The sequence below is a fragment of the Limulus polyphemus genome, unplaced genomic scaffold (assembly GCF_000517525.1).
Source record: "Limulus polyphemus unplaced genomic scaffold, Limulus_polyphemus-2.1.2 Scaffold1885, whole genome shotgun sequence".
Lineage (NCBI taxonomy): Eukaryota > Metazoa > Arthropoda > Merostomata > Xiphosura > Limulidae > Limulus > Limulus polyphemus.
In genome coordinates, this window is record NW_013667495.1 from 4,607 (window position 1) to 17,310 (window position 12,704).

The 12,704-nt window shown below is 35.7% G+C and overlaps 1 protein-coding gene across 2 annotated transcripts in view; it reads left to right on the forward strand.

Moving 5' to 3' along the window:
- The first annotated feature begins 336 nt into the window (after positions 1-336).
- The window catches only part of LOC106465251 (protein ovo-like), a 14,689-nt gene continuing 2,321 nt past the window's right edge, over positions 337-12,704 (forward strand). Inside the window, exons 1-3 of one of the 2 annotated variants that reach the window (XM_013925459.2) lie at positions 337-1,537; positions 1,838-2,001; positions 2,309-2,466. In XM_013925459.2, coding sequence (XP_013780913.1) covers positions 1,496-1,537; positions 1,838-2,001; positions 2,309-2,466 — 364 coding nt within the window. In that variant the 5' untranslated portion in view covers positions 337-1,495. The remainder of the gene's footprint in view (positions 1,538-1,837; positions 2,002-2,308; positions 2,467-12,704) is intronic. The other variant, XM_013925460.2, reaches the window with a different exon arrangement.

The following is a 12,704-nucleotide window of genomic DNA, read 5'->3' on the forward strand; positions in this document are numbered from 1 at the left end:
TGTGCATTTTCAGGTAATATGTGTATATGTATATACAAATATGTCTCTTCAAGTGCATACCTGTATGTATACGGGTGTGTCTCTTCAAGTGCATATCTGTATGTATACGGGTGTGTCTCTTCAAGTGCATACATGTGCACACGTGTGTGTACGAGTGCGCATTTTCAGGTAATATGTGTGTGTGTGCACGGGTGTGTCTCTTCAAGTGCATACCTGTGTGTGTACGGCTGTGTCTCTTCAAGTGCATACCTGTGTGTGTACGGGTACACTTGAAGAGACACACCCGTACACACACAGGTATGCACTTGAAGAGACACTAAATAGCTGTTATTGTGAACCCAGAGCAAATAGCTGTTATTGTGAAGCCAGAGTAAATAACTGTTGTTGTGAAGCCAGGGTAAGTGATTACTGACGTGTATGCAGGACAGGTAATTACTGTTATAAAACAAGGTTAAATAAGTTTTGTTGTGAGCCAGAGCATATGACTGTTCTTGTTAAGCCAGAGTAAATAACTGTTGTTGTGAAGCCAGGGTAAGTGATTGCTGACGTGTATGCAGGACAGGTAATTACTGTTATAAAACAAGGTTAAATAAGTTTTGTTGTGAGCCAGAGCATATGACTGTTCTTGTTAAGCCAGAGCAAATGGCTTTTGTTGTGAAGCCAGTGGAAATGACTGTTATTGTGAAGCCAAGGTAAATGACTTTGAATGTGAAGTTGGGACAGATGACTGTCGGTTCCTTAGGAACGTGAATGGAAAAAATAGCTTTGTAAATGAATGCATACAGTTATTTAACAGCATACAGTCCCTTGCATGAGCTTCATTGTAAGGCTACCCTTACAAAAAATAAATAAAAATAGATTGACTAACTGAACTGTTACTCTTAATGTTTGGCGTTCTAAAACTACGACAATGACGCACGTCAAATTCGGTTGGATTAAACTAGACATGCATGTCGTTAGCAGATAATGTATAATGAATTTGAATTAGGCATAATCGGTCTCTGATTAAAGAAACCTGTCTGACATCTGCCCTTACTGCAGCTGAATCTTGTGATTTTTTTCTTCTGTTATTATAGATGGACATCATTCAAGAGACAGGTGGCCAAGGTCAAGTACCTCTTCCACCCAACACCATGAACAAACACCACCGGTTTCCCCCAATGCAGGCATAATCAGGCCTTCTTCTCTTGCCGTCCCCGTAATCCAAACACCTGTCACGTCGAAAGCTTCTCTAAAGAATCCTGTCACGGGTGGAACGAACGACGAATCTCCAGCCCAGGGCATTTTGACTCCTACTTCGTTTCGGTGGCAAGATGAGTGCTCCACAGCATCGACACAGGCCCTGAAGTGTCCTAACACCGAGGCCCGGCCAACGTCTGAAGTCCAAGCTTGGTCGCGCTCTCCTGAACGACGACATTCCCCAGTCTTCAACGATCATGAAGTTTCGCGACTGTCCGATGAGGATCCTCCATCTCCTACAGATAGCAGTCACTCCATGGATTCTCTCAAAGTACGTCTGTCTCTCTTACAACAAAGGGTAAGAGACGTCATTTTTACTCTAGATCTGGTGTTTATACTGTCTTATTCTTCCATAACTACCGTTTCCGGGTTAGTAACACCAATATCTAACCAAAGATCAATACTTTATTCACCATAAACCGATCAAATATGTTAACAAGTGAATTTAAAGAACGTTTTTTGGTATTACATTAGTGTGATTTATCGACTAAATGTTCAACTAGAACGTGGACGGTTAGGACGCTACTCTCTTATTAAAATAATGTCGAGAGTTATATTTATCATCACCGTAAGATTAACTTATTTTCTTTCATTTTAGCTTGGCTGGTCTTGTGATGTGCCGGTGGAGTTTGTCAATGGTGGCCATGGGATAAAAAATCCGTTCGTTCAAAAAAGTCAGCTAACTGTGGAGGAAGAGCAACAGGATTTCAAGCTTTCAGAAAAGCCATGTGTATTGACATCTACACAGGAGGATAACAGCCGGTAGGTTCGACCAGAAAGGACCTACCTGGCCAGAATATTGATGTATAATCTTTGTAGATGAAACAAAATCGGATACTTACGTAGCTAATCTGATTTCTGATACCTCATGAAAGAAGCTTCAACATTTACTTAGTTTAGGACAGTGTATCTATTTCTCTGTTTGTCGTATCTTTCTTTTAATCTGTTGTTCTTTCTATTCATAATGATTGATTACTATTATGTATTATTTCCCAGAAGTTTAGTATTATAATTTCAATCATAGGTAAGTCCTAACTAACACGGATAATTCTGTTTGTTCTTTTAACAGGCTAGCTTGTAAAGTCTGCGGGAAGGCGTTCAGTCTCCAGAGATTGTTGAACCGACACATGAAAAGCCACAGTAATGTCAAGCGGTTTCTCTGTACGTTTTGCGGGAAAGGCTTCAATGATACATTTGACCTGAAGAGACACACCCGTACACACACAGGTATGCACTTGAAGAGACACACACAGGTGTGCACTTGAAGAGACACACACAGGTGTAGTAAATAACTGTTGTTGTGAACCCAGAGTAAATAGCTGTTATTGTGAAGCCAGAGTAAATAACTGTTGTTGTGAAACTAGGACCAGAGTAAATAACTGTTGTTGTGAAACTAGGATAAATAGCTGTTATTGTGAACCCAGAGTAAATAGCTGTTATTGTGAAGCCAGAGTAAATAACTGTTGTTGTGAAACTAGGATAAATAGCTGTTATTGTGAATCCAGGTTGTGAAGCCAGAGTAAATAGCTGTTATTGTGAACCCAGAGTAAATAGCTGTTATTGTGAAGCCAGAGTAAATAGCTGTTATTGTGAAGCATGTCGTATTTATACATGAAGCTCCGTATATTGCAACATGTCGTATTTATACATGAAGCTCTTATATATTGTATCATGCCGTATTTATACATCAAGCTCTGTATTTTGCATCATGTGGTATTCTCTGTATCTTGCATCATGTGGTATTCTCTGTATAATGCATCATGTTGTCATATTTGTCCGTTAATTAAAATGCTTATAATACAGATATTTTTGTTGTTTTGATAAAACAAAACAGTGAAACTATATTCATATAAGAGTAAGAAAAAAGTCGTATTTTACAACTCCAGAACAAGTTAATATTTATTTCGTACAAATTGTCTAGTGGGTTAGAGATTTCTTTGGGTGATATACGAGGCTTTGGGAAGTGACCTTCATGGAAACTCGGCACTTTCCTCGTCCGTTATTCGAACGGTCACGTGATCACCGGCAACGGTGACCATGGCCTTCAGTGGAGCTCCGCTCACTTTCTCTTAGCCTCCTGTAGATTTCAAGGTGACCCGACACCGCCTGCAGCAGTACAGGTTCCCCTACTCCAGGAATGTTAAACCTGTTTTGCGAGCTAGCTGTTATGGTGCTTATTTCAATGTCAAGATCTTGCAAAACTTCTTTCATCTAAACGCTACAGTTAGAAACAACACTTTTTGATTTTATGTGATTTCCTTATAGAATGGCATTTCAGCCATTCAGAAATCCCGTCTCTTGGTTAAATCAAACGAAACAATTCAAAACACCGTGCGCGAGGATGTCCGATTCTAATAACTAATTATAAAACTTTTAAAGGCATTCCCCACACCCAGTAATTTCTGGAATTGCTGAGTAACATTAATCTTTTATTTTTGTACAAAAGCATTAAACTGTTGTTATAATCACTCCATTTAACCATTTCCTATCTTTTCAGTATGTTTTTTCACCAATAACGAATCCCTTGGAAACGTTTCTCGTGCAGAGTATATTTAAAAAACTGTAGTCGTTTTTTCCAAACTATTAACCTTGGGGTCAGAATAAATGGTCGTTGATAAAAACCACAGAACACGATTTAAAACCTCTCACACCCTTATGTTTCATATATAGAAACATTTCATATTTGAAAATAAGCATATCTTGAATAAATCTTTAAATAATTGCCTTAGTATATGAAGCGGAAGAGTAGTAATAAAGTATGTTTTGACCCTATTTCCATGTCTACTAGGTTTCAATAATTAATTTTGTTAGAACCGTAATTAAGAAACAGGAACCTGATTAACTGTTCTGTGGGTCAGCGATAAGTTTACGGGCTTCAACGCTAAAATTCTGTATTCGATTCCCCACGATGCAGAGTTTTGTCCAGTCGTTCAAATAAACAAAAACACAAACCGTGACTGAATTCGATAATTTTAACTTACTGTCATTGAAACAATTTTTAAAATGAGAGAGCTGAAAAACCATTGGACAAATATGTAACCTTTGTATATGAAGGAATCCACGTGCTTGTTTGCTTTTATGTTAAAACATTTTAATTGTAACAAACGTTTAGCAAAACATTTTTAAGACAAAAAAGAAGCTTGCTACAACGTTTACAACATAAAACGTTGAAAGCAAATAAGCCGAAAGGTAAATCAGGTTTAACATCCGCACTATGATTAAACTTTTTCATGAAGTGGCTGATGTCACAATAAGCTAACAGTGAACATCATGTTACGGCACTAAAAGTCTAGCAAAAAGTATAGTCAAATATCACACCTAGTTCCCGCATCCTGGTCATGAACAAAATTATTCGTTCCAACGAAACATACCTCCATATCGTTTCTTTTTTTGTGAGTAAAACAGCCAGGGCAAATAACTGCTGGTGTGAAACTAGGATAAATAGCTGTTATTGTGAATCCAGAGTAAATAACTGTTATACACTATATAAGAGCTTGATGTATAAATACGACATAATACAATATACAGAGCTTGATGTATAAATACGACATGATACAATATACAGAGCTTGATGTATAAATACGACATGATACAATATACAGAGCTTGATGTATAAATACGACATGATACAATATACAGAGCTTGATGTTTCAATACGACATGATACAATATACGGTCATCTAATCTTTGTCATGATTTTTGACTGGACTGTTGAGAAAAAAAAATGTTTTTATGGTTTTATCGTCTTCACCCTCCGTTTCTGGTATCAGTTTGACCCCTCAAAGAACATAAACGCACACCATTGTGACCTATATACGTAAGGAAGTACATTTGATTATCTCTACTGGTTACCAAGTTTACTTTTGATTCAGGTATATAGCTTATTCTGATCGGAATTTAATGTTAGTTTCTACTTTTCGTAGATAGAACAGACAAATACGTCACAGTCTTACAGTTATCAAACTCTCGACAGTGTTACAGTTATCAAACTCTCGACAGTGTTACAGTTATCAAACTCTCGGAAGTGTTACAGTTATCAAACTCTCGGAAGTGTTACAGTTATCAAACTCTCGACAGTGTTACAGTTATTAAACTCTCGACAGTGTTACAGTTATCAAACTCTCGGAAGTGTTACAGTTATCAAACTCTCGACAGTGTTACAGTTATCAAACTCTCGGAAGTCCGAACACAAATCATCGTCGGAAGTCGGTACACAAATCATCGCTTCTGACACGGTCTCTTTTTTTTCTTCACATTTGAGAATCGTGAGAAAAATTTCCATTCTGCACTGTATATACTGTCCTTATTGATTTAAACGATTAAATGTTATTAAAAGGTTGGATGTAAGGAATTAACTAAAAATGCATCTTTTTTGTAAAACAATACTTTACCTGACTGTATAAAAAGTTAAAAACTGAAAAACATTTGGCAACCTGCAACCTAATTAAATACTTTAAGTATAGTCTGAGTACACGTTCAGTCATAATCGTGTTTAAGTAGTCTTAAAAATCTTTTAGTAGTGAACAAAATGTTTTTAAAAAAGAAGACAATTAAAATAATAATAAAATGTTAGTAAATACGCTGATTTACAGTTGAACATTCATTGTTTACAAGTCTAATGTACAATTAAATGTTCCTTTGATTCTTTCAAATCATTTTAGACATCGTCACTGAATTTTCTTAATTTATTCTAACAACTCATTTTATCAGTTTTTATATTATCTGGCGCCCATTTTACATTCGTACTCACTTCAATCATAACGCATTTACTCTCTAGCTTGTTGACGTTCGGGTGATCCCAGCTTTCACCCTCGGACTTTTTATGTGAAGTGTAGTATTTCAGTTATGTGGGCGAAACGCTTCCTAAAAGTTATTTATTGAAATTGCCAACACAACTGATTTCCTCTGCCAGTGTTATGAGACTTCTTTACGAAGTTCAGTTGAACTTGCTTATGCTTAGTGAACCCCATCGCTATAATGTTCACCAAGATCACTGACATGAAGCAATCCCCACCCATCATCCCGAATAACGACCTCTCGTGGAATTCCGGTGCAACTTAACAGTTTCGGATGTACCGGTTTATACAGCAACAAAATCGTTCCGTTTTTTTCATTCCACCGGAGGAGCAGGCCGAACCTGTCTCCTACCGTGTGTCAGTGACCCACAAATGTTTCCCTCTCAGTAACATCAATAGGTAGCCTTGACAGGGCGCATGCGTTCGGTTTTTGGATCCCGCCCTCGGCAAGAAGTTGCTTTTCTCATTCAACCGTCGCGTTCGTCTCACGGTTGTAGTCAGCCACTCACTTTCGTCCACCTTGACCGTGGTGCGCATGCCACAGTAGCCCACATTTGTTGAGAGTTTAGCGTAGCTTCGTCATTCTGGACTCTGGTTCTACTACTGACGGTTGGTTCTTATCAACGCAGATATGCCAAGAGCTTTTCTTGTTCGTAAACATCGGTCACATTGGAGGCCTGGTCCCGGAGGAACGGTCACTCCTCCACCAAGTCCGGAACAAAGTCGGCTAAACGGCCAATTTAGCCCAGTCCCAGAGGTCGAATATTCCACAGGTGCGCTTTTATATTTTAAATGTGAAAATTTTCTTGTTAGAGAAACAACTGTTATGATTGATATAACTTGGCTCTAAACAGATGCCTTTTGATTATATTGTATAACTTCGTTTCATTCCAAATCAACTAATAACCTTCTGAGGATTAAGACTATATTGTACGTTCTATGTTTTGGAATTAGCTAGTATATATCATAAAGTAAATATGTTTCTACAGATTCATCTTATAATTTGATATATGTTTCTAAAGATTGATCGTATAATTTGATATATGTTTCTAAAGATTGATCTTATAATTTGATATATGTTTCTACAGATTGATCTTATAATTTGATATATGTTTCTACGGATTCATCTTATAATTTGATGCCGCCACCAGATATTTTTGGACAACATTTTAATGGTTAAAAATAGCTTTGTAGCTTTTAACATTGTGTAGACTTTCTTTGAAACTCTCTCTGTCTGTCTGTCTATATAAACACATACGTTCAACTTTCCATATAAGAAATTCACTTTCTTAATGTATCTGTTTTGTTTTCATCATATACTGCAAATTTATATTTAAATTGTCCCATCTGTTTACATTTAAAAGCATAGATTTTATAGATTGATTAATTTTAAGAGGGTCAAAAATGAAATATCAAATTCATTGTTTAGAACTGCCGAATAAAACCGCGAAACGTCTTCCAAGGTATATATAATTTTTGCAAAGTTCCTTTTCTCAAAAGAAGTGTCGATTGTTTTTACTGAGGAATCTTTCTGTATTTTACATCAAAATCGTAATTTATTATCAGGGATAGCTGGTTTATCATGAGTTGAATCTATTATCAGGGATAGCTGGTATATCATCAGTTGAATTTATTATCAGGGATAGCTGGTTTATCATGAGTTGAATCTATTATCAGGGATAGCTAGTTTATCATCAGTTGAATCTATTATCAGGGATAGCTGGTTTATCATGAGTTGAATTTATTATCAGGGATAGCTGGTTTATCATGAGTTGAATTTATTATCAGGGATAGCTGGTTTATCATGAGTTGAATTTATTATCAGGAATAGCTGGTTTATCATGAGTTGAATTTTTTATACAATTGAAACATGCCGTTTCCACTGCAGCATTTACCAAAATGTTACTAGTTATTTCGTGGATTACTTGAAGAAATCTTGTTTTTATTTTATTCTTCTCTTCAAGTTCACGCCAAAATACATGGATTTGTGCAGTAAATATTACTTACCACCTCCAAATAGAAAATGAAGTATCCTTACATAAAAGTAGTTCAAAAATAAACATTTTGATGTAAGCATCTTATTTTTCGTTACGACACACGTACTGAAAACGGTACCTAGTATATATTCGCTGGGTTAGCGGTACGATCCAGTGCCTCTCTCTGCAGAAAGCGAAACTTTACACCTCCAGTACCTTTCACGGCCAAGGTCAACTTGCTCACACGCGCCATCTAGTGGTAAATTTCGTTGTGTGCCGTTACTGGAGAGACCACATTCCTGTACACTATAGTTGATCTTGTCGAGCCAGGTACTACGTGAACACACTGGTCTTACGGCTTTTGCAACATCATCATTTGCATACGCTACTGCATACTAACGCAATATACTCTCGCATAAAAGTTTTCCAGCATAATGGGATAACTTAAGTGATTCCTAGTTTTTACTATAAGTGCTAGTCACATATATTATCTATATATTGCTGGTGTACGAAAGTTAGACTGAGGTTTTAGAAAAATATGTAGCAAATACTTTTACTTTGCTAATCCCATTAGTGAGTGTTACATAGCACATGACAGTATGGGTACTTTTATATGTAGTAAATACTTTTACTTTGCTAATCCTATTAGTGAGTGTTACATAGCACATGACAGTATGGGTACTTTTATATGTAGTAAATACTTTTACTTTGCTAATCCTATTAGTGAGTGTTACATAGCACATGACAGTATGGGTACTTTTATATGTAGTAAATACTTTTACTTTGCTAATCCTATTAGTGAGTGTTACATAGCACATGACAGTATGGGTACTTTTGGTCTCTTTTCTGTACGGAAATTATAAGCCTTCTGTTTGATTTAATTTGATGTGGCGCTTCATTTCGCGTGCTCTTTAATTAAATAATTCACGAAACTATAACGGTATTTTATTGCATATATTATACTTATTGAGAAAACGTTCTTAAAGAATTTTATTTAGCTGTCCCTCTAGAAATGTTAGACCAAGAGTACGTTATGTCGTCGTATTTATACATGAAGCTCTAATGCTGAGAGAAGCAGTCATACCGAATCTACAGACCAATAAGTTGTACTTTATAGTAACTTATTCATACAATCTGGGAGTTTCGAGACAAATAAAATTGAAATTCCAAGATTACCATAGTGGTCCGAATTCATTCAATGCTGAGAGAAGCAGTCATACCGAATCTACAGACCAATAAGTTGTACTTTATAGTAACTTATTCATACAATCTGGGAGTTTCGAGACAAATAAAAAAGTTCAAAGATGTACCAAGTATGAACTCTGAACAAAGGAAAATGATAGAACTGCTTATTGATTGGGAAATTTTACATGCCCAATTATTAAACATTTTTAGATCGTAAAAGTTCTCATTCTATCTATGTTCCAAACATCCATATTGTTATAAATACGACAAAATGTGCTAACAGTTTTGAGGTTAAATGTACGCATATCTATTATATTTAATACGTATATACCAATTTAAGTATGAGAACATCTTAGCTCAATTAAAAGCAATTACAACGATTAATAAAAAGGCTTGACACTCTAAAGATAAGCTCTGCTTTATCTTATATCTTGTAAAGAAGGACTGGGTGTGTTTAGTGTGTCGGATAGTGAACTCTATGATTCATGGCTCACGTCTCGTTGGCGTAAAGACGCGCTTCGAATTGAGAGATTTAGATGTGCTATAGGAGTGACAGTCAAATTCCACTACTCTGTTAGCCAAGAGTAGCTCAAAATTTGGCGGTGGATGCTTTGATTAGCTGCTTTCTTTTTAGTCTATCAGCTCAAAATCAGGGTTGGCTAGCATAGATACCCCTTGCTGCAGGTTTCCGCGAAAACGGTAAAACAAATAAAGAAACGTAGTAAAGAAAGGACCACCCTTTACGTTCGGGCCTTTCAGTCGTTTTGGGTAGCTATACTAGTGCATTAGATTACCACAGTGGTCCGAATTCATTCTGGAAATTCCATGGCTTCCAATAATATACATTCAAGTGTGGGTAATATGTGCATATAATGGTCATATAGAATCTTAATTTATCTGTAGTCCATTGTGTAGCTTTCACTTCGCAACAAACAAAATCTATTTACCTGTATACTAAGAAGCTTAATATTTGCATTGAAAATAAAAAGGGGTGGGATGAGGAGTAAACAATCTTATAACTGGCTGTTTTACAACATTACCGGTGTAAGAAAAGGTGACACAAGATTGGATAGTAATACCTGAATATTAAATACTTCTAAGTTGATAAACGCTTACTTTAGACTTTACTGCATATTATTGGCCATATTCTTAGTCTTAACGTATTTTGTATATTACACATCATTCATGTTTAAACGAAAAGCTTCATATGTAGTCTAAACACACATGTCAAAGAAAAACAACAACATAAAAAACATTACTGTGCCACTGTAGGGTTGTTTCAGTAACATTTCGTTCAACATAAATTCTGAATCCTAAATGTTTCATTTACTTATTTAATTATTATCATAAACATGAACAAGTAAGCCGTTTTTGGCTTTCATAGGTTCATGAATAAGCTGATTTATGTATAAGTTGGATAAACCGTTGGAACAAAACCAGTTAAGGCCGTCAATACTTTTAATGAGTGTTACATTCCCTCGGTTTTCACAGGCTTCAACCTACAAAAATTGAATATCAACGTATATAAAGTTGTCCTTTCTAATAACTTCTTCAATATTTGTCCCAAGAGATATCCGACTGTAAAAGTTTAGTCCGATGAGATTCTTTAGTGTGTTTTTTATAATTATAACACCTTTTTTGTTTTTTCAAATAAAACTCAAAATATTTTCACAACAGACATTTAGGTTTTGTTCACAGTATTTAGAAATAAATTCGTATCAGCATTTTACTTTATTGTGTTCATCCTTGTGTAAAAAAGGCATGAAAAACTAGTAAAACAACAAATAAGCAATTTCTACCCTGATTATTAAATTGAGAAAACTCGTTTAAATTAATATTTGGGTCTAGCATGGCCTGATGGTTAGGGCGTTCGATTTCACAATATGCAGGTCGCAAGCTCGAATTCCGTTACCGAACATGCTTGCCCTTTCAGACGGAGGGAGGGGTGCGTTATAATGTAACCGTCAATCCCACCTTTCGTTGGTAAAAGAGATTGGTGAATATCTAGAAACAAGGTTACATTATAAATACAAGAATCAGTGAAGCATTGAGTTAGTTACAGTTCGTTCAGTTATTGAGAAGTTAGTGAAATATTCGTATCAGTTACTTATTGCGTATATTCACTTACGCGGTCGATTAGCCACGAAATTTTTCGAATAAGTTTATTTGCAGCTACATTAGCAAATATATTTCTATTGAAAGGGAAAACGTTATTTCAGTATTAGTGAACTTAGTTAGGCCTACAAATGCAATTGTGTACCAGTGATAATAGCCTGTAGCAAACGTTAACGAAGAAATAAACTAATTCGTTATGTTACGCGGGCTAGACTTCGTATTATTTTCACCAAATAATTCCAACGAACTCACTCAACTGTAGAATAAGTTACAACAATATTCATAAGTGTACCGGATTTTGTTACAACAATATTCATAAGTGTACCGGATTTTGTTACAACAATATTCATAAGTGTACCGGGTTTTGTTACAACAATATTCATAAGTGTGCCGGATTTTGTTACAACAATATTCATAAATGTACCGGATTTTGTACTTGCAGACTTAAACAATCGTCAGTTGTAGAGCTTATTATTGTTTACATTTATGGTGTATTCGAACTGCGATACCTTTGTTGATACCTCTTATTTCTAAAGGTGTACAGAAATATACCATACTTTTATACATGTAACTGTAGCTAATTCCAGGTTCGAATTTTTGATCAAAATCATTTTGCCTATTTTGTCATAGCATACGACTTTTAGAACACAAATGTACCAAGTTTTGTAGGCTTAACAAACCTCCGGTTACAGACGATAGATCATTTAAGAGTTTTTGAATTGCGTCTTTCCTACTAATCTAAATAAAATAACGTTTTTAATTTAATTTCAACTCTTCTTTCTTAGAGTAATTCCAGCCATTTTCAAGTTGTATAAGTGTAAGGCGAAAGTTGTGTCAAATTGATGTGTTTACCAAGAAAAAAAAGACACGTGTTTCTCCAGTGTGTGGAATCTTTCTTGTGAATTCTCAAGGTCCAAGATTCAGGTCGCAATATACCGCTGACACGCTTCGCATTTGAAGATGTGGACACGTTATAAAAGTGACGATCAGTCTTGGTATTCGATTAAGAGTAGACGTGTAGGCGGATGGTGTTCCTGGCTGGCTGCTCTCCTTATGATGAACATTTCTAAATTAAGGGGTGTATTTACATAATACAACTTAAACGCTAAATACGCCCGAGTTTCGATTGTAACTTGAACTCGTTATATGTCAATTATCCATTCACGAGCAGTAAGTAATCTGTTGATTTGTATTGAATAAACAGTATACACAACAATCCTTAAACCAAAAAACATTCTGATGTAATAAACTTTGTTGTCACTATAACTACGATCACTATTAATTTTAATAATTTAAGATTTATAATTTGAAAGCTAAAAAAAAAACGTACGTATTTTCTACTAGCTGGAGTACCCGTCCCATGGATGGAAGTTATGTAAATTCATGATTAATG